At 49.4% G+C, this 19,586-nt stretch overlaps 1 protein-coding gene across 1 annotated transcript in view; it reads right to left on the reverse strand.

Moving 5' to 3' along the window:
* Positions 1-18,984, reverse strand: part of LOC307197261 (uncharacterized protein) — a gene marked incomplete at both ends in the record, with an annotated part of 61,480 nt that extends 42,496 nt beyond the window's left edge. The window contains 2 exons of the mRNA XM_079943030.1: positions 17,979-18,587; positions 18,859-18,984. Coding sequence (XP_079799156.1) covers positions 17,979-18,587; positions 18,859-18,984 — 735 coding nt within the window. The remainder of the gene's footprint in view (positions 1-17,978; positions 18,588-18,858) is intronic.
* Between the last annotated feature and the right edge of the window lie 602 nt (positions 18,985-19,586).

Genomic DNA, 19,586 nt, shown 5'->3' on the forward strand with positions numbered 1-19,586 from the left:
GAATGGAAAGGGAGCTGAAAGGGGGGCTCTGTGTATTTCAGGCAGGCCCCCAGGCAGGGAGTTTCATCCAGCCAAGCACAAATGGGATGAGTAGGAAGCCCAGATGAAGGATGTGGTCCTCCACTGAGAGCCACCTTGAGGCCTTGGCAACCTTCTGGACATGGAGCTTTCCCTTAGTAAAGAGGTCAAAGATATTCGGGAACTGGACTTTTTATATTATAGCCTCAGAACTTAAATATGTCACTCTTCCCATTGTTCCTGCCGCCTCCCTCACTTCAGATCTGGTCTCTGACTTGGCAGAAGAAGAGAACCACATCCTTAGCCCTCTGTGCCCCTCGATTTCTGCTTACTTCATCCCTATGCTCCACCATCCAAGTGCAGTTTTCATATGCTAACATTCTCCAAGGCTGCTCTTCGTTTATTTACGGTATTTTGCCAACTGGTAGAACTTCTGGTGATTTGTGCTGCAGGGGTCATCGTCCCTTTGTAAAGCTGCCGCATGAGAGTGTGGAGCAAGTGCTGGGTGACATCAGGGCGATGAGGCTGAGGGGGGACACTGGGATTCCTCCACAACACAGCCTCGAAGGCTCGAGAATAAAGAACAGTCAAATAACTACAAACAATGACTTTTCAGTGAATGGTCCTTTCTGCGGGCAGTGTTTTCAAAAGTAATTATACTCTGAAGTCCAAAGACTCAAGTAACAAATTCTTCTGACAAAGGGTAATTTGCCCGATAAGTAAAAACCTCCTGACAGTCCTGCTAAGGAGAGGGGCAGGTAATCCTCTGCCAAAAAGCCTTCCCACTTCGAGGAATTTATTCTAGCAAAATGAAAACTTACGTTCCATAAAATCTCTACACAAATGTATAGAGCAGGAAAGGGGGTGTGGCGTGGCAGCGAAGAGATCAGCCTCCAGGCCAAACGTCTACAGCCGCTTTGTATGTAAGCACTGAAAACTGGAAACAACACGAATGCCCTTCAACAAGTGAATGGGTAAACAGAATGGCACATCCATTCAATGGATACCACTCCTCATTAAAAAGGAATGAACCAGGGATGCACCCTTAGGTGGATCTCAGAGGCATTACGCAGAGCGAAAGAAGCAAGTCTCTAAAGGTTACATACTAAGTGGTTCTATTTATATGGATGGCATTCTGGGAAAAAGCAAAGCTATAGGGAGAGAGAACAGATTCGTGGTTGCCAGGGATGGGGGTGAGGGGATGACTAACTACAAAGGGGAAGCCCTAGAGAATTCTTCTGGTTGCTGGAATTGTTCTGTATCCTGGGGTAGTTACAAGAATCTAGGCATGTAGTGGTACATAATCTACAAAAATATCGAATCACAATATTGTACTCCTGAAGCTATTATAATAAGTCAATTATACTTCAATTTTTTAAAAGCCTAAACATATGTTAAAACTCAAAGGATTGAACACCAAAAAACAAAAGTGAATTTTACTGTATATAGATTTATTTTTTATTAACTTTTTTTTTGGCTGTACCGCGTGGCATGGGGGACCTTAGTTCCCTGACCAGGGATCAAACCCGTACCTGCTGCACGGAGTCTTAACCACTGGACCACCAGGCAAGTCCCTAGATTTCTTTTTTAAAAGTTCACAAATTCTTTGACACTCTTCCCAGGAAACAATGGTGTCTAATTCCCCTGCCTTGAATGTGGGCCAGGCTTGGCGACTCCCTTCTAAGGAGTACAATACAAGGAGAGCGATGGTTTAAAAAAGCGATACGACATCCCCCGGCCCTGGCCCTCACTCTTTGGAGACCTGAGCAGCCACATAAGAGGTCTAGCTACCCGGAAGCCACCACGCTAGAGAGTCCTGATGTGAGACCACAGAGACATAGAGAGAGATGCCCAAGGAGCTCCCAGCCCGGACACCAGACTTGTGACTGAAGAGCTCCTGAGTCCATCATCTGGCTGCAAGCTCAAGAGAGACTGAGCCAGAACTGCTCAGAGCTGCTCCCAAATTCCTGGCCCAAGGAACTGTGAGTGATAATAAAAATGTTTTAAGCAACTAGGCTTTAGAGCGACTTGTTCACAGCCATGGATAACTAATATAGGCACATTTTTTGAGCAACTGCCATGTGACAGACACCTTCTCATATATTATCTTGTCTATTTTTCATTCATTTCATCATTTACCAAGCACTTTCTACATGCTAAGGGCTATCTATGGAATAGGGAGAGAAGTGCTGGAATCAGACTGTGAGGGCTGAGAGATGGGGTCAAAGCCAGGGGGTGATTCTTGGTTTGGGCAGCTGGCTGGATGGTGAAGTTCCACACTGAGGCAGGACGGGTCTGTCGGAAGATAACACGATGCCTTCCATCTAGACACAGTGCACCTTCAACATCTGCGGGACCCCCAAGAGGAGCTGTCCAGGGGGCAGCTGGGTAGTTGGCCTCAGGACCAGAGAGAGCGCTGGGCCCCTGATGCCAACCAGGGGGTCGTCGGAAAGCCCTGGAAGCCGCCCAGGAAAGGAGCTCCACTGCAAGAAGAAGGCCTGGTCCTGGAACAGAGCCAACATGCAAAGAGCAGGAGGGAGCAGAAAGTTAGAGGAACAGAGGGAAGGTGGATCTCTCACCATCAAACTTAGAACAGCGAGCATTCCTCGGAGGAGATGACCAGAAACGGCAAGTGTTGCTAAGAGATTAAATAAGACAAAGACTGGAAGGTGTCCACGCCGTGAATGACAAGTGCCTCAGTGAGAGCAGTATCGCTGCGCTGGGAGGGAGGGTGCCGGATAGAGCAGGAGGGAAAGTGAGGCAGACGGTAGGGCTCAGACAAGGTCTAAGACTCAGGTTGCTCAGAGGGGTGAACGTGGAAGAAAGATAGATGCAGGGAGGAGGGGATTTCTGGATAAAGGAGGCATTAGCCTATCTGAAGGCTAAACGAGGGATCCCAGAGGGAAGCAGTGGTTGAAGGTCCAGCGGAAAGGGGCCTGGCTGGTCCAGGAGAGGGGACACAGCTCCCGTTAGGAAGGAGGGCGGGCACATGGGGGCAGATGGACAGGCGGGTGGGGACAGGAGCTGCGTCTGAAGGTTCTGCTTTGTCTCTGCAGTGGCGGGCAAGGCAGGGAGAGGGAGGCCAGGGAAACAGGAGCACGGCCTGCCGGTGCCCATCGGGCAGCGGGACTGGAGGCCACGAAAGCCAAGTGATGCCAACATGCAAGAGTAGGATCCTTTTTTTTTTTTTTGCGGTACGCGGGCCTCTCACTGCTGTGGCCTCTCCCGCTGCGGAGCGCAGGCTCCGGACGCGCAGGCTCAGCAGCCATGGCTCACGGGCCCAGTCGCTCCGCGGCATGTGGGATCTTCCCGGACCGGGGCACGAACCCGTGTCCCCTGCATCGGCAGGCGGACTCTCAACCACTGCGCCACCAGGGAAGCCCAAGAGTAGGATCCTTTTTTTCGTTTTGTCCATGACAGCCCCATAAGGGAGATGCTGTGTTCAAAGATTTGAGGAGAGGGCGTGCGGAGCGCGCGGGCTGGGCCGGAGCTGGGGCCCACCCCATTTCACCCACCCTTGGTTTCACTCATTTTGGTTCCTGTGTTGGCCCTAACAGAGTCTGACACTGAGCAGACACCCCATGAAAGAGAGGAAGGAGGGAGAAAGGGTCACATCTTAAACCCTCATGGGCTAACACCTCAGCCCACCAGGAATCAGCAGCAAGTGGGGCCCTGGGCTTCGGGACAGCCTGCGCCCTGGGCCCAGGCCAGGCCCCTCCCAGGCGGCTTGTTTCTGATGCTTTTCCTCCTCCCACGCATCGGTCATAGATGGCTTTGCAGTTACTGCCTGTCCATCCCTCTCCTCTCTTCTTTGCCCTGGTTTTCCTTCCCTCAATTTTTCTCTGTAATCATTTTCTTCCCAAATTTGTTATTTATCTCCTTTTCCCTTCCTTCTCCTTTGTTTCCACTACATGGAATGGAAGTAACTTCTGAAACAGTTTTGCGCTCACTGTTTGTACCAGCCCAGCCCCGTGGCCCACAGCTGTAGGTCACCACCTTCCGGCCAGCCACTCTCACTCGCCCAGAGCCGTCGTACCTGATCCCAACGCCCATCCCATCTGCTTCTCACCTGCATGGAACACCCTTTCCCTTTCCTTTCAACCACTCACACCCCACCCACTCTCTCCAGGAGGCTTTCTGGACTGTGCAGTCCACGTGGATTTCTTCCACTTCTGACATTTCTATAGCCCAGGCTGCTTGCATCACACTTAGACGTGAGTCATATGCTGCCTTCAGAGGTTACTTCACTTTTTGTTATGTTTCTGACTTATTTCCCCAACCAATCATGACAATAAAAGGGTTAATGATCATGTCCTGGGATCAGTGGCATTGATAGAAATAAACCTTCCCATTTAGCCAAGCCTGCTCCCTTGTAAAAAACAATCACCAGGTGGTTACATGTGACGTCTATGAACTCAGCTGAAATTTCCCCGATTGTGCTCGTCTATCAATACAAACTTCCCTGGGTGCCAGCATATGTTCCTCACACTTACCTCTGACAGACTGAGGCGGGGAGTCCTTGTGGGAGACTGTTGGGCCTGAGGTCAGAAGATGTGTACCTGAGTTCTAGCCCCGCCACCTTTGTGCGTCAGTCCTGAAAGCAACATCATTTTCGTTTTCTGAACTTGGAGACAGGGCCTAAATGCCCCATCTCCCTCTCCTGCAGGGTTGTGTGAGGATCAGCCAGGCGAACCTATGTCCCAGTGCCTTGTGAACTGCACAGACACGCCGGGGCTCTGTTCCTGGCGTATTCGGTGATGAATCACCGTCCACAAAAATGCACCCAGTTCTGGGAACAAAAAACCGCTCATATCCTTGACTATTGTTCTGGACAGGATGCCCAACAGCTCTCTTTTCCCTGCCCCCAGACAGACACATGGAACTGCTGAACTTGAATGCAGGACCCCGGGAAGACTGGACAGCCTCTTCCACCTCCAGGCACTGGTCATTCAGACACTAGCCACTCGGGACCTACCAAGTCCTACAGAAGCCAGAGGGCTGGTGATGTACGGAAGCTGGGATCAGGAGCCAGCCCGAGCACTCCTGTGTCCTGCAGCTAGGATCTGATACAGCAAAGGGGTAACAGATCCCCCTTAGGTGAGTGCCATCACCTGAAATAAAATCTCCCCAGAGCCTCCAAGGTTGGCAAAGGGCTGAATCTCCCCAGTGGAGAGAAGGGCGGTTGGACTCCGCGGGTAGCACTCCAGTCTCCCAGATCCACCCCCTGCTCAGAATTTCCCACTGCTCACAGCTGCTGTGGCCACCTATGCCCCCCGCGCAAGCTCACAACTCTCTGCACCACATAACTGCCACGCTCAGCCTGGGCAGGAACGGTAAAGGAGGCCTGCAGAAGGCTCAGGTACAGCCAGGAAAGTGGGAGGAGGCAGCGCTTCCCCATCTTGCACTGCAGCCCTCAAGCCTGGCCCCATGGAGCAGACCTCATGGCCCCCACCCAGGAGGGCCCCAGGCTCGTGCCCGCCCCTCCAAACGCAACAGGAAATAACCCTGACGGATGGCGGGCCTTCTTCTGCCAACCTGAGGATTCCTGTCCGAGGACCTAGCCTGGGCCTAGTGCGGAAGAGGCCAGAATACAAGGATTTGAGACTCTGAAAAGCTGGTTATGCCCCACTCACCCGCCGTTTGTGAGGGAAATTATAACATGCAAATCATGTTTATGGATTAGGAATCTGACAAAGGTTTGAGGATATCTTCTATTCTTTTTTTTTTTAACATCTTTATTGGAGTATAATTGTTTTACCATGCTGTGTTAGTTTCTGCTGTATAACAAAGTGGATCAGCTATACATATACATATATCCCCATATCTCCTCCCTCTTGTGTCTCCCTCCCTCCCACCCTCCCTACCCCACAAAGCACCGAGCTGATCTCCCTGTGCTATGCGACTGCTTCCCACTAGCTATCGATTTTACCTTTGGTAGTGTTGCGATCATCATGTATATAAATATATACTGCACTTTTTTCACTTAACCTTCTTTCAGATAGTCAAAAACTATTTATTAGGGCTTACTGTGTATCAGGCACTGTTCTAGGAACTCTGAACTGAACGGTGAGTTGAAATGCACTTCCTGCTACTGAGGGTTTACAGCTGGTGGGAAGATGGTGACATGGGATGAAATAAGAACCAGAGTGTCACAAGTGGGAGGGGGCTAGGAGCACAGCCTGCACAGACCAAGGGAGAGGGCTGGCAAAGCCCAGCAGAGGTGAGCCTCAGACATGGTCTCACCCCAGGCTGGAGGATGGAGGGGCAGTCCAGGGAGAGGTAAGACATTAAACTACCATCCAGGGCAGCCTCTTAGTGAAACTGCAAGCATTTTAGCACAGCCAGGGCTCGGGAGGGGCAGGTGGGGGGAAGGACAGTCGGGGCAATGTGGGAGTGGCAGACAAGAGGCCAGGTCCCAGAGAGCCCTGGGTGTCCTTATGATGAGTTGTGATTCTACCCTGTCAGTAATGGGGAAGCACCAGAGTAAAGGAGGAGGAGGCAGGGAAAGTAGGTTGGGGGATGGATCACTTTCATCTGGAGCCGGGAGTCCAAATGAGAGCCCGGATGACTCGGCAATGGAAGGGTGGGGACTGGATGGGTGCACAGGAACCAAGGCTGACAAGACGTTCTCATGGTGTTTCCAACGAATGAGATGCAGAAGGGGCGTGGTGAGCAGGTCTGGGAGAAAGAAGTTACTGGTCTCATCTTTAACATTTCTTACCTACATGTCCGCATGTACAATTTCATGACTCATGCAGGGTGTTATGAATTGAATGTGTCTCCCCAAAATTCATATGTTGAGGCCCTACCCCTCAATATGATGGTATTAGGAGGTGGGGCCTTTGAGCGGTCACTAGGTTTAAATGATGTCATGAGGGTAGGACCTCCATGACAGGATTAGTGCCCTGATAAGAAATATAAGAGACACCAGAGCTTCCTCTCTGCCATGTGAGGTCACAGCAAGGAGGTGGCCATCTGCAAGCCAGAAAGAAGGGCTTCACCAAGAACCAAATCTGCCAGCACCTCACCCTTGGACATCCCAGCCTCCAGAACTGTGAGAAATAAACGTCTGTCGTTGAAGCCCCCCCATTCTATGGTATTTTGTTACGGCAGCCTGAGCTGACTAAGGTATGAGTTATTTTAATAGCTAGCCAATATTCTAACCATAATAAAACATAATGACTTAATATCTCCCTTGTTGTTGGACATTTTTTAGCTTTTCATTATAAAACAATCCTCAAATATCTTTATACATATAGTACTTTCATCATTTTTATGTATCTCTTCAAATAATTCCTGTAAGTAGGGTCACTGGGTCAAAAACAATCATTTTTATGACTTGTGTATATTGCCAAGTCTCTAGAAAGAGGCAGGGTCATCGACTACACTACCCACAGGATATGAGTGCCCCTGTTTTCTCAAAGCATTAACAACTAATGAGATGTATCTTTGTCTTACTAATATCATATTGTTATACTGAACATTGAATACGTGCATTCATGAAATGTAATCGATCTAACTTTAAAGTACAGTCATGATTTTGTCCCTCAAAACAGGGAGAGGCAATGGGATACATACACATAATTTATTCAAGGTTTTCACAATCTTCTCTGAGTACCACCGGGTTATCTTCCCAGAATTCAAATGTCACTCTCTGCTATGACACCAGCTGTACCTGCAAGAAGGAGGTAGGACTGGAGCTGGGCTTCCCATCCTGGCCCAGGTCTTCAACAGTCCTATATGGACTTAGGGACCATCTTCCCAACCATCGCCAACGCTTAAAATGGGGGAAACTGCTCCCATCTAAGATGAATTCTTTACCCTTCTACTCAGCAACTAAACATCTAATAATTCATCTTAAGGAAGCAATCAAAGCATAAAGATTATTTTTTCTGCAAGTATATATATAAAACAGCATTATCTGCATTTTTTTTACTGGCAACTGACTAAACATCCAATGGTTCATTCATTCATATATTCATTTAATGAAGATTTATTAAGGACCAACCACAGATAGGAAGGGTGGGAGGGAGGGAGACGCAAGAGGGAAGAGATACGGCGATATATGTATATGTATAGCTGATTCACTTAGTTATAAAGCAGAAACTAACACACCATTGTAAAGCAATTATACTCCAATAAAGATGTTAAAAAAAAAAAAAAAGGACCAAGCACAGGAGAAATAAACATTGAAGAAGACAGAGCCCTTTCCCTCACAGAGCACGGAAGCAATGCTTACATCTGGGCCATAGTACATGCACAGGCTGGATCACCATGTTGTCATTAAAGATGATACACTCCAAGAATATTTAATGACTTGGGAAAGTATTCAGATATTTATATTTTTATCAAACATTTAAAACATTATAAATGTTTGAAAACATTATATATTTTAATTCTGGTAAGACGCAAAAGTGTTAAGAGTGGTTCCCTCTGGGTAATAAGGAAATGATTTCTATTTCTTCAGTGTGCTTTTCTGTAGTCTCAAAATTTATACACATGTTCATTCTGTGATGGGAACAGATGCTTTGTCTGTTTTATAAGGGTAGACTCCTTGCTTCCTGGCCTGTCTCTCATTGAACCTAGCTTTGTTAGCCGTGATCTCTCCCCAGCAATGTCTCCCTGATTCCACACGAACAGTTTAAGTTCACAGTAAAACGGAACTGCAAGTGTGAAGATGCCTTAGGGTACCAGACCATATACATATCAAGATACATACACTGATTTGAGTAATAAAAACAATCCAGATGACTCAGCTTTAACACGAAAAGAAAGCAGCTTTTTACTTCTGCCACCACAGGGAAAAGTATACAGACTTTCTGCAACTCCCTCCAGGCACTATCTGCAGGTCCCAGGTCCCAGGTCACTCTACTTACCAAACCCTGAGGTCACGGTTCTTCTGCCTTATCCATCCTATTTCCATCCTCTTGGGCTCAGTCAGCCAGTTGATGGTCCAGACCCACTTCCATCCCCATCTGTGGGGATATGAGGATTCACCTTTCCAGGTGAAAATCAGGGACAAATAAAGAATAAAGTCTAGCAAATAAAGTTCAAAAATGGATAAACGCCATACTTGAAAGGAGGGGACCAACTGCTCTCTATCATACATGAAGAAGCAGCTAGAATGTGTTTGACCAGAGGCTTTACAGAAGGGACTTCTGCATGGAGACAGCTGGGGTAAGGAGACCGCTCTTTTTTCCCTCCAACTCTAAAGTGTGTGATAATTCACTCGTTCAACACCTATTTACTGTATACGCATGATGTACCAAGCACTGTTCCAGGCTCTAGGGCTACACCAGTAAACCAAGCAAGCAACCCTCATGGAGCAGCAGGCCAGCCACTCAAGGGCTTCGGAGTAACCCTGAATGGCAGGGGGCCTGAGTGAGGTTTTAGAGCAGAGGAGTGACATGCTCTCTCTTTCCTCTTTAGCCAATCACACAGGCCTGATTCCTGAGCTGTTCCCTCACATTAAAACCCACTGAATGGGGGCTTCCCTGGTGGCGCAGCGGTTGAGAGTCCGCCTGCCGATGCAGGTTCGCGCTCCGGTCCGGGAAGATCCCACATGCCGTGGAGCGGCTGGGCCCGTGAGCCATGGCCACTGAGCCTGGGCGTCCGGAGCCTGCACTCCGCAAAGGGAGAGGCCACAGCGGTGAGTGGCCCGTGTACCGCAAAAAAAAAAAAAAAAAAAAAAAAAAAAACCACTGAATGGACCCTATCTCTAACCTTTTACTTTTTTCCTATTAATGGCCATGTTCCAAGGCAAGGAGGGAACCTTCACCCTGCCCCATCAAGACTTGCTGTAAACTACAGTGAGACAGTGAGAGAGGTGTTAGACCAAGAACACACTGCTAGATAGGGGAGCAGGGAGGCCAGAAACACCCCCTCGAGGCTGTGGATGCAACGGAAGTCGGGGAGGCAGTGGAGACTGTGCTCCGAGTGACTCAATACCCAGTCTTCAGTCGGCTGCTTCCCCGGAGGTCCAGCACCTGCACCCCCCAGCTGCCTGCAGCCTCCGTGATGAAATCAGAGGACCAGACGGCAGTGCCCTCACAATGGTCATAAGGGTTAAAAGCTAGGTTCCCAGGCTGTAGCACAATTAATAGTAAATTTTGTTTTCATTTAATAAAACTACAGATATGGGGGCGGGGGGAAGCACTGCTTAAACCAGCTGTCTCCACCCCAGTACCACCGCTCACTCATGCTTTTCATGAATTGTGAGGGATGTTACCATCAACTCTGGATTAATCAATTATAACCAGGGGAGGGTTGGAGAAGGTGACCTCAAATCACAGATAAAACAAAACTCCCCCTAAAGTGGTATTGGTATAAACTTCTTTAGTCAAAATTGTGGCCAGTTTTAGGCAACCGGGTGAATGGCTGCAATGCTGTGTGTGACCCTAGTTGAGCCAGAAGGACCTCCTTCTCATGTCCTCTCTGAGGACCCACTGCTCTGTCTCCAGCCTGCTCTAAACACGTCAGCATCTGGCCACTCAGGAGTGTTTGCCCATCAGCATTTTCTATGAACCCCAAGCCACTCTTGGGATCTGATAAACCAGTTAGAAGATGCATCAGTTAGTTACCTTCTATTCTGAGAACTTCACAATAATCTTTGGCTTGTCCTGTGCACTCTGGTTAAGACCCTGGCATTTCATTCCCTGTGGTAATACCAGCGTATGAAGAGTCCAAGTAGCCTAATCAATAACAAAAAAGTCTTCTTCTGGGTTTTCCTCTTTCCAAGAATGCTAAAAATATTTGATGAGGTGACCCACAAACTAATTTTTCTGTGTCATTCTTGCCAAACCTAGGAGTATTAGTCTGTATTGAATTGCAAGTTCTTTAACATTTTCCCTTTTCTCAACATCTTCAACAATTTTGAGATTTCTTTTTTTCTAACATTAAGTTCTAAACATTTTCCCTTGGAGTCCAACTTTTTAATTTCTAGGCTCCAAATCTAAGTGGGGAAGAGAAGGTATGTTTCCAAGTTGTATATAGATACAGTGCAGATTCTGTTTGTCACTACGTGGGTCTAAAAATAGACAAACTTCTGGGTGTATAGATAATTTTGCTGATGTGCGGTAACTTTATTTTCTGAATGAGCTAAAATCAAAAGTTGCCCGTGATGCTGAGCGCCAAGGTATACAATCAACTTACATTTTCATATGCATTACAACATCACTGCATTCACTGCATTCTGAGATCCTCTCTCGAGGCATACTGAAGATGGAGGCCAAGCTGACTCACTAGGAATGGGGCACGACCCCGGCGTGGCCAAGCAAGTATGTCACAGCCTCCAAGAGCCACTGGGAAACTGAGCACTTTTATATTGATATCGTTAATTATAGCCTTAGCAACTTCTCAGTTTAGTGATAAAAATTTAGATGCATGTGCTCCATGTATAATATCTCTACCCTAACACTTTTTACTAAACTAACAGTTTATGTAACTGATGCCTGCTGAGTTCATCATTGGAATTGACTGAGCCGAGAAAGATACTCTGAACATGAAAAGACTGATGTCCTACGTTTGTTTTTCAAAAATCCTAAGAAGAACACGACTTTCAGGGTGGGAAGGAAGGTATCAGTGGAGGCACTACAAAAAATTTACTGATTGGCCATCTCAGCCACAGCAAACACACTAAGGACACACGGTGACACTTAATGAAAGGACGCTGATCCCAAAGGGAACATCAGAACTCATAACCTAATTTTTTAGCTCTTTTATTTAAAAAAAAAAAAAGTTCAACATATGCAAAAGTACAGAAAATAGTATAATGACTCCCCCACAGACCTATAATCCAGCTTTAACTCAAATTCTATCTTGTTGCCTCTATACACTCACCCACCTATTTACTTGCCCCTCATCCAAGATAATTTTGAAGCAAATTCTAGACATTATATAACTTCATCTGTAAATATTTCAGTATTTATCTCTGAAAGATAGACTTTTCCTTAAACATAACACAGTAGTATTATCACACTTTAATAATTTTAATGTTAAATATCTTTATTAATTTTGTTTTAATTTTTTATTTTTTTATTAATTTAACTTCAACAATTTTTAATATCAAAAAGTCACTATTCAGGTTTACCCAATGGTCTCAAATATTTGTTTACAATTTTTTTTTTTGGCCGCACAGCTTATGGGGATCCCTGACCAGGGATTGAACCCACCCCCTTGGCAGTGAAAGTGTGGAGTCCTAACCACTTGACCACCAGGGAATTCCCTACAATGTGTTTGTTTGAATCAATGTCCAGTTAGAGCCACACATTGCAATTGGTTGATATATCTCTTAAATCTCTTTTAATCTAAGGTTTCCTTCCATCTCCATCTTTTTTTCCTTTACAATGTATTTGTTGGTAAAACTATAATTTCCCACAATCTGTATTTTGCTGATTACATCCCTGTGGTGAGGCTTAACATTCACTATAACTTAATTTCCCCCATTCTTTCTTACTTAGTTCAGAACAAGGCACAGAAACACATCCCAATAAAATAGCTAAAACAACAAAACAAAAAGCAGTCTGCTTGTCTCTGGAAAGGACCAGATGCCGACAAACCCAAGACTGAAAATGCCCCACAGACACGGAACCAGCTACATGGATTAGAAAGCCAGGTTTAAATCGGGGACATTCCTGAGCTGGCCACAGTAAACAGGGCCATCACCTGCAGGTGACACAGTGTGGAGGTTGCAGGAGTGGTGACTGTTTTCTGTCTGAGGACAGAAAGGTTTCCAAGGTTCAAAAGTTTCATCTTCAGAGAGAAATAAACCATGGAGGGGAAAGGAGGCTGGGGGAGGGGTGCTCCTGAGTTGGCCTTAGCATGTTAATCAGTTTTAAATCTGCCACCACTAAAAACTAACATTTCAGAGTCCAGAGGAGGGCAAAGGCAGTCCTGTTGTTTTCCAGAGGGAAGCAGGTTGGACTCTGAGGACAAGAGGCACAGACTCCCAGAGCTTCTACACTGGAAGGACAACCAGAGCACAACCATTTAAGTCACAAACTGTGACAGGCAGCAGCGTGAAAAGGCAATGCAGTCAGCCCCCTCCCCCCACCCCTCCCCCTGCACAGAAAGCATGTGCTCTGCTGGTTTTCTAATAACGGGACACAGTTGGCTACAAACCCTGGAGGAAAAAAAGACTTGACCTTAAATCCCAGCTCCTCCACTTAAAAGCAGTGTGACCTTAGATAACCTGCCTAACCTCCCTGTGCCTCAGTTTCCCCATCTGTTAACTGGAGATACCATTGTCTGTCTGCTAGAACTCTCGTGAGGGTCAGTGAAGTTATTCGCCGAGGCCCACAGTACAGTGCCCAGCACAAGCTCATTATATGTTAGCCCTTTGCCCCCAAAGATTTCTACCAGGCCACCCCAACCCAAACCCTTGCAGGGAGCCAGGACAGCACCTGCTGGATGTCTAGCTGCGTTACCGATGCGGTCTGTGGCCATGCATGAAGCAAAGCCAACTGACCCATAAAGGGTTCAATCCCATGATCCTGATCTCAATAGCACGGCTCCAACCAACTGAGCTAATTACGGTACAGTCGGATTCGACTCAGCTTGCACGGAGACACTCTTAGCTGTTCATACAACATTCTTAAACAGTTTTGTCCTAAGATGCTATGTGACACAACACACTTGCCAACTTTACTAATGACCTCATCTTTAAAAAATCTTAATGTAATGTAGCAAACAGATGTGTCCCTTAAGAGGATTAAGGTGGAAATTCATTAGAGCAATAATACCAGTGGATTTGTGTTCTAAAACTAACACCCATCAATCAACTTAGTGCACACTCCATCTTAGCACTGCTCAGCTTCCAGGAGAACCCTGGAGAACTGGACAGCCCAGGTCTTTACCCTCGAGGAAGTTATCTGTGAACAGGGGAGACGGAGAGAACCCTCCTAGCCCTGTACTGAGTCTGACCTAAATGACCTCTAATCCATGCTGCTCAGACTGCAGGAATCACCAAGGCATCTCGGGGAAATGCACATTCTGCTTCAGCAGGTCTGGGGAGGCCTGAGAGTGCATTTCTAAGAGCCCAGGTGATGCCCAGCCCACACTGAGAGGACCAAGGTTCTAATCCTCACAGCAACTGGCTATCTGACAGGTGGGATAGCTGAGGCAGCAAGGGAACCACAAAGACAAAGGTAGTGAGAAAGGAATGAACAGGGCACAGTCAAGGCTAATCCAATGAGAGCATGGAACCCTGAAACGTGGGCAGGCTGCCTGGAAGGAAAAAACTCAAGACACAAAAGTAGTAGAGTCATTAAGGACTCAGACCTGGTGCCAAATGCCAGCTCTAGAATGTCCCACTCGCATGGCCCACCGACTTTTTTATGCTTTGGGCTCTTCTGCTGTGAGATGCAACAGTACCAGCGCCCGACCCACGGGGTGGCCGCGGGCTTGGCAAGATGATGCGTGTCTGGGACGGTGCTTGGCTCGGGCACGTGGCCAGGACCTGGGAACTGTTATTACTCTACTCTCTGGTCCGCAGCAGCCACGGAAACATTCCCTGAATTAAATTACTAGGTCATAATTGCTGTTTTGACACGCAAGCTAGTTACCAGTTTTTTGGTACCACCACAATTCCAGTTGTGCCTATCAAAAAGAAGCAAGAATCCTTACAGCCTTCACTTTTGGTGTCAAACAATCCAAAGACATCTAAGCTTCGAAAGGTCTAGGATTCTATTAATTCTACTGCACAGTTTTTTCTAAATTATAAGTCCTGTAATTACAATTATTTTTCTTCTTAAGACACTGAACCAGAAATAAACACCTGTTTATGCAGCATTTGAAAACAAAAGGCCTCACATAGTCCAGATAAAACATATAACCACCTAAATAAACATCTCCCTCAGTGAGAATACGGTACCTGTTCTGACCTTTCTGTTATCAGACTAATCATTTATTTAATTATTCTCTTAGAACTACTATAAAAGGCTGGGGTGGTATTTTTATTTTTCCGTCTAGCAGCTTGGGGAAAAACATGATAAAGCATTATAAGCACATGTTGTTTTCGTCCAAGACAATGGTTTAAATGAACAACTAACTTCAAATGGAGTCAGCAAACATGAGATAAATGTATACATATTTCATTAGGTTAGGAAAAGATGCATAGACTCAGGTTTGGGCTGGAAAGGACCTAAGAGGTTAACCAGTTCAAAGGTTCCCAGCACAGGAGAATCTCTAGGGGAGCTTTACAAATTAAGACCCTCTGCAGGGGCCTTTTAGGGGGCTTGTTACACAGGTGTGTTCACTTAGTGACAATTCATCCAGCCGCTCACTTAGGCCCTGCACGCTTTGCTGTGTGTACCATCTCCTTCAAGCAGAAGTCTACACCCCCAGGCAGGACGGCTGAGGATGCTGAAGTGTCTGCATGTTTCACAATCACGCTTCTCCCCTCTCACCACCCAGAACGCCCCATGCCCCAGGAACTCCTCCTCTTGCCAGGCTGGGCTCCATGGGACATGGAAACCGTACCCATGGCAGGGGCTTGCCCATTCCCTCACTGTTAGCTAATTCACAGCAGGGTTCGTAACTATTTGTTCCCACCTCTGACTGTGAACCCTACCAGGCTGGAATTCTGTCTCAAGGCTCTTACTCATGCTTGTAACACCTGCCCCAGGTCAAAAAGTACCTGGCCTAGGAAGCTGATTCAGGAAACTCCCCAAGTTAATGGAATGGAAGCCCGAGGAGATGCGGCTTCTGCCCACAGCCAAACAGCTGGTCCAGGGAGCAGAACAGCAGTGGAGTCTCAAGCCGCACAGACAAGGTTTGAATCTCAGCTCCCCACTCGTAACAGAGAAACTAGGTTATTTAATTGCTCTCTGCCTCAGTTTCCTCATCCGTAAAATAGGTATAGTAAAAGTCTGCACTTCACAGACGTCTGTAATATTAAATGAGATCCTGTACTGACATCCCTAATAGAGTACAAACCTACATACCAAGTGCTCAAAACTCATTGGCTCTTTCTATCGCAGATGCATCATCCAATCCAGCAGATTCCCTGCTGGAAATTAACTAGCATTTTACAATATAAAGGTGCACCTAGGCACATAAACGCCCTGAATTCTCCTTTACAGAACGCTGCTAACAGAACTAGCCAATCGGTCGGCTCTAGATGTGAAAAACAATGCCAAACATCTGACTATACTGCAAGGGTCTGCAGGCAAAAGACTCAGACTGAGCATGGCTGGGCCCCCCGCAGGACAAGGAGTCAAGGGTCTCTGTGGGACGTATTTGGGTTCCCTTTATTCTACAAGGGCCATCTCAGAAAGTCCTGTGAGCCAGGGCAACTGCTGTGCTGTGGCTTCTAGGGGGTCGGGGGCAGTGGAGGGGGTGGTGTAATGCTGGAGCATCAGGATCTCCTACGAGACCAGGAACACTGGATCAAGGCTATGGGGCTATTCCATGGAAACATAAAAATGTACTTCAGGTTCCAGCTTGAAAGGTCAGCCGGTGTACATAGGGCTTGAAATCCAAGGAAAGTACTTCAAGGTCACAGGACCACAATTATGAGTCTTCTGTGGTTTCAACAAAAGATCACTGTAATCAGAGACCATAATGAATGAAATAACCATGATGCTGAGGAAGCCCTTCGAAAACTCTTAACTGAACCCACTGGTTGAGAAGAACCAAATAACTGACAAAAGTGATTCTGATAAGCTGAGTCCACAATAAAAACATCATTCTCCCAATCCAACCTTTTATGGCCAGAGAGGTTCCCAGGAGCAGTGACTGTATCCATCCTGCACCAGCACAGAGAAAAGGAGATAGAACTGCCCCATTCCTCATTCCTGAAGACAGGTTACTCATTAAGAAGTGGCGTTTGGGGGTGGGGGGTGGGAGAAGCAGTGATATAATAGACACCACTGCCAATGTTCACCAGTACCCACACCAACCTCCCTATTTCCAAGGCAGGTGAACAGCATACAGAAGTCTAAAAAAAATTTTAAATCGATTTTGTTCTTTTTGGCATCAAGGGTTATCTCTTCCAAATATTTATCAGTGTTGATCCTCAAGGAATAAATCATCTACAAGCTCTGATATGAACCCTAAGCCAACAAAAAAATGTACGGGGGAAGTAATTCTTCAAGGTGCAGTCACTAAGTGGGAGGAAGGGCTCTCCTGGGTAACTAAATGCTTGGCTTTCAACGCCCAGCTCTTCGCAGCACACACTTTGCAAGATGCCTGCCCTGAAAAGGGTTAAAAAAAAAACTATCGGGTGGACTGAGAAGCCATTCTTCCCAGGGGACACTCATTTGGGGCTCTGTGCGCGCGCCGCCCCTCCGCGCCCCCGCCCCTCCTCCCACAGCCACTGCTCCTCCAAGGTCCCCCAGGCCACCTGCTTCTTCTAAGGAAAAGGGGCTGCTCCGAGCACTATCGTAGCGCGCGGGCGGCGCCCTCCGCGGTGCCCCGCAGGGGAGGAAGGAGAGGTGTCCCCGGGAAGCGTGCTTTGTCGCGAGGGTCGCGCGGCCGCCCGCAGCGGCCCCAGAGGCCTGAGAGGTTTCGTCCCGCGCGTCGCTCGGGTCTCCTCTGCGAAGGACCAGAGCCCCCCGGGGCCCGGGTTCTTTCCGCGCGCCGCTCGGCGCCCGCCCGGGTGCGGGGACCGACTGCCGGCGTCCGAGCCCCACCCCGCCCACCCGGCCGAGCGAACGGCGCGGCGTGGGGAACCTTCTCCATCCCGCCTCCGACCGGCGCCGCACCTGTTCTGCCCAGTCCGCCGCCCCCCCGCCCCCGCTCCGGGCCGGAACGCGGGGCTGTCCTCCTCGCTGGCCTAGGAGAACCCGAGCCAGCCGGCGGGCGCCCGGACCCCTCTGCCTAACGGAGAGGGGGGAGGTCTGCCCTTGGGCGCTTGTCTCTCGGCTGCGCCCAGCCCAGCTTGCCCGTGGCGACCCTACCCCAGCGCGCCCCGCAGCAGGGACTGCGTCCCGGGGGCCCAGCCCTCCAGCGCCGGGCCGTACCTTGTGTGGCGCCCGCAGCAGCCGGTGGACCCCGGCCAGCTGGGTACCGAGCGCGAGGTCCTCGCGGAACGTGAACAGCGGCGGCCGGCTGGGCTCGGGGAAGTTGGTGCTGTTGAAAGGGTCCGTATCGTCCAAGAACTGCACCCGGCAAGCCAGCGTGGCCATGATGCATCCCTGCCCCGGGGGGGCGCGGGCCCCGGGATCTGCGGGGCCGCGGACCGGGACGCCGGGGTCACCGCGAGCTGTGGAGGCCGCGGCCGCAGCTCGCTGGCTCGCGGGCTCACAGGCTCCGGCCGCGGGGGGCGGGGCGGGGGCGGGGCCGGCGGGCCCCCTCCTTCCTCTCGCTCTCCGGCTCCTCCCCTCCGGCGTCCCCCTTGTGCCCGCCCGGCTGCCGCCGAGACCCACGCGACCCGCCGCGTGGAACAGGAAAGGGAGGATGGCTCGTGCAGTATCCGCTGCCCTGCGCCAAGTCCGCTGGCGGCGGCGGCGGGGCGGAGAACCCCCCGACCCCCGGCGGGCAGACCCCAGCAGCGCGGACACCGCCTGGGCCACCGGCTGCACGTGCGCCCCGAGACCGAGGGAGCCCCGGCCGAGCTGCACCCCTCGGGGCTCGGGGAACCGGGGTATGGGGGCGGGGCGGGGGCATAGCCGTCCCCTGGCTGCTTATCCATCTGGGAGAGGGCTTAACTCTTTCCAGATGAAGGCGGCGGCGGCCGGGCTCCCGCTGCCTGGACTCGGAAAACCCCAGCTGGGCTCCAGGAGGCGAGGAAGCCGGCCCCCGGCAAGCAAGCGGGGTGGTGGCAGGCACCTGGAGCCCTGGCGAGGGTTCCGGGGGAGGTTTCCCTTGGGGAGAAGGAAACTACAAAGGAGGAGGGTGAACCGGCGAACCCTGGTAGCTGTTCTTAAGAGACAAGCCCGGGGGCGCCAGGCGGGAGGCCTGGGGAGCTGCGAGGCTCCGCTTCGACACCCCAGCGCCAGGCCTGACGCCCTGGTTGACCCTCGGCATGACTGCGGCCTCTTAGCCAGTTAGGTCTTCGAAAGCCCTAAACGGAGCTAGTGGGGCCGCGGGGGGCGCTTCCGGCGAGGTCACCGAATTGCACGGAGCCGGCAGAGAGCTAGGGACCCGCTGGCAACCGAGGGACTTGCAGGGAAGGTTTGCAGCCTGCCCGCCTTGGCCTGCCTGAGCCTCGAGACTCCTGGCTGCTCAAGGGTGACCCCCTTCGTTTCCAATAAGAACTCCCGGTTTTCTCCATTACCAGGCTGTGGCCAAGGTCGCGGTTCTCCCTGTATCTTAAGTAGGTCTTATGGAATATACCCAATCACTCTCACATCCGCGTCTTCACAAGGCGGCTCAAGAACATGTCTCTCTCCTTTTCTTCTGGCTTCAAGGCAAGAAACACTCATCCCATACTTAGCCTCTTCACCCGCACCTTTAACCTTTTCTCTCTATGGAACCTCCCAGTCACTCGTGAGGCTTACGCCTGTTCTTAAAATAACAATGATCCATGACACCTGCTCATTCCAGCAGAACTTCTAGTTCTCCTTGCATTTGCTAATCAACTCTCTGCATGAGTCCTTTAGACGGGCCAGTACACCAACTTCACCATC

This window comes from Stenella coeruleoalba (genome assembly GCF_951394435.1).
Source record: "Stenella coeruleoalba genome assembly, chromosome: 14".
In the NCBI taxonomy this organism is placed as follows: domain Eukaryota; kingdom Metazoa; phylum Chordata; class Mammalia; order Artiodactyla; family Delphinidae; genus Stenella; species Stenella coeruleoalba.